The 2,500-nt window shown below is 47.4% G+C and overlaps 1 protein-coding gene across 5 annotated transcripts in view; it reads right to left on the reverse strand.

The window, feature by feature from the left end:
* Positions 1-2,500, reverse strand: part of LOC131348544 (disks large homolog 4) — a 115,704-nt gene that overhangs the window by 25,125 nt on the left and 88,079 nt on the right. For all 5 annotated transcript variants that reach the window (XM_058383610.1, XM_058383611.1, XM_058383615.1 and 2 more), the window contains 2 exons: positions 1,055-1,108; positions 916-966 (listed from right to left, as the gene is read on the reverse strand). In XM_058383610.1, the coding sequence (XP_058239593.1) occupies positions 916-966; positions 1,055-1,108 (105 nt within the window). The remainder of the gene's footprint in view (positions 1-915; positions 967-1,054; positions 1,109-2,500) is intronic.

The following is a 2,500-nucleotide window of genomic DNA, read 5'->3' on the forward strand; positions in this document are numbered from 1 at the left end:
TGATGTTAGAAGCAGGAAAAATGGACAAGTGTAAGGATTTGAGTGAGTTTGACCAAAAGGGCCAAATTGTGATGCTAGACCACTGGATCAGAACATCTCCAAAACTGCAGCTCTTGTGGGGTGTTCCCGGTCTGCAGTGGTCAGTATCTATCAAAAGTGGTCCAAGGAAGGAACAGTGGTGAACTGGAGACAGGGTCATGGACGGTCAAGGCTCACTGATGCACGTGGGGAGTGAAGGCTGACCCGTGTGATCCGATCCAACAGACGAGCTACTGTTGATCAAACTGCTGAAGAAGTTAATGCTGGTTCTGATAGAAAGGGGTCAGAATACACAGTGCAGGACAGTTTGTTGCGTATGGGGCCGCATAGCCACAGACCGGTCAGGATGCCAATGCTGACCAACAGTGGGCATCAGAACTGGACCATGGAGCAATGGAAGAATGTGGCCTGGTCTGATGAATCACGTTTTCTTTCACATTGGTCAATGTTCTACTGGGAAACCTTGGGTCCTGCATCCATGTGGATGTTACTTTGACACGTACCACCTACCTAAGCATTGTTGCAGACCATCTACACCCTTTCATGGAAACGGTATTCCCTGATGGCTGTGGTCTCTTTCAGCAGGATAATGCACCATGACACAAAACAGAAATGGTTCAGGAATGGTTTGATGACCACAACAACCAGTTTGAGGTGTTGACTCCGCCTCCAAATTCCCCAGATCTCAATCCAATCCACCATCTGTGGGACTTGCTGGACAAACAAGTCTGATCCATGGAGGCCCCACCTCACAACTTACAGGACTTAAAGGATCTGCTGCTGACATCTTGGTGCCAGATCACACAGCACACCTTCAGGGATCTAGTGACCAGTGTATATATATATAAAATAAAAAAAATAATAATATGAACTCACTCTTTCCAACGTGATCTCTTCATACTCAATCTCTCCCTCAGTCCCATTAACCTGAAACACACACACACACACACACACATACATCATGGTAAACTTAAATGTGTGTGTGTGTGTGTGTGTGTAAGAGAGAGATACTTACATAAGGTGAGCCATCGAGTGTGTCTGTGTTTACTACCACTGGTGGAGAATTTGCCTGTGAGAGAGAAAGGAAAAGAGAGAGAGAGAGAGAGAGAGAGAGAGAAATATTAGTGAGTGAATTGTGGGACAGCAAGTCCTCCTGTCATTCTGTTACAAATAACACACACCTCACTGTGAGTGTGTGTGTGTGCATGTGTGTGTGTGTGTGTGGATGAGAGAGAGAGAGAGAGAGAGAGAGATGGATGGATGGAGATGGAGGTGAGAACAGCAGCCATGACAGGATGGATCAGTGTGTAGGAGGAAAACACAGCACACATTCTCTCACTTTCACACACTCAGTCTCGCTGTTGGATAGTTCTGTGTGGGTGTGTGTGTGTGTGCGTGCGTGTGTGTGTGTGTCTGTGTGCGTGCGTGTGTGTGTGTGTCTGTGTGTGTGTGCGTGTGTGTGTCTGTGTGTGTGTGTGTGTGTCTGTGTGTGCGTGTGTGTGTGTGCGTGTGTGTGTGTGTCTGTGTGTGTGCGTCTGTGTGTGCGTCTGTGTGTGCGTCTGTGTGTGTGTCTGTGTGTGTGTCTGTGTGTGCGTCTGTGTGTGTGTGTCTGTGTGTGCGTCTGTGTGTGTGTGTGCGTCTGTGTGTGTGTCTGTGTGTGTGTCTGTGTGTGCGTGTGTGTGTGCGTCTGTGTGTGTGTGTCTGTGTGTGCGTGTGTGTGTGTGTCTGTGTGTGCGTCTGTGTGTGTGTGTGCGTCTGTGTGTGTGTCTGTGTGTGTGTCTGTGTGTGTCTGTGTGTGTGTGTGTGTGTCTGTGTGCGCGCGTGTGTGTGTGTGTGTGTCTGTGTGTGTGCGTGTGTGTGTGCGTGTGTGTGTGTGTCTGTGCGTGTGTGTGTGTGTGTGTGTGTGTGTGTGTGTGTGTGTCTGTGTGTGTGCGTGTGTGTGCGTGTGTGTGTGTGTGTGAGTCATTCTGTTATCTGCAGTGTTAAAGGGTTGGGATTTTCCTGTCACATCCAATCATATCTGTGTCTAATCTGGTGTCAGATCACACCGTCTCCAGTCGTACAGGATGTTTCACCCTCACAGGTTCTCCATTTCTCCTCTGCAGGTTCTCATCCTACAGCAGGGTGTTTCCTCCAAACAGGAGACTTTTATGAGATGTAAGGAGAAGTTCAGTTCCAGGACAAAACTCTACAGATAGTCCCCCCCCCCCGTCATCCAAGAACTTTATGTCTTTCTTTCTTCAGTCGTAAAGAAATGATGTTTTTTGAAGAAAACATTTCAGGATTTTTTTCCATATAGTGGACTTCAGTGGTGACCGCATGTCTGACCTTCCTGAATGCAGTTTAAATGCAGCTTCAGAGAGCTCTAAACCTCCATCCCAGCCCAGGAAGAAGGATCTTATCTAGACACACCATCGGTCATTTTCTTAGAAAAATAAACATTTTTATACTTTTTAACCAC

Source organism: Hemibagrus wyckioides, linkage group LG28 (genome assembly GCF_019097595.1).
Source record: "Hemibagrus wyckioides isolate EC202008001 linkage group LG28, SWU_Hwy_1.0, whole genome shotgun sequence".
NCBI classification, from domain to species: Eukaryota; Metazoa; Chordata; class Actinopteri; order Siluriformes; family Bagridae; genus Hemibagrus; species Hemibagrus wyckioides.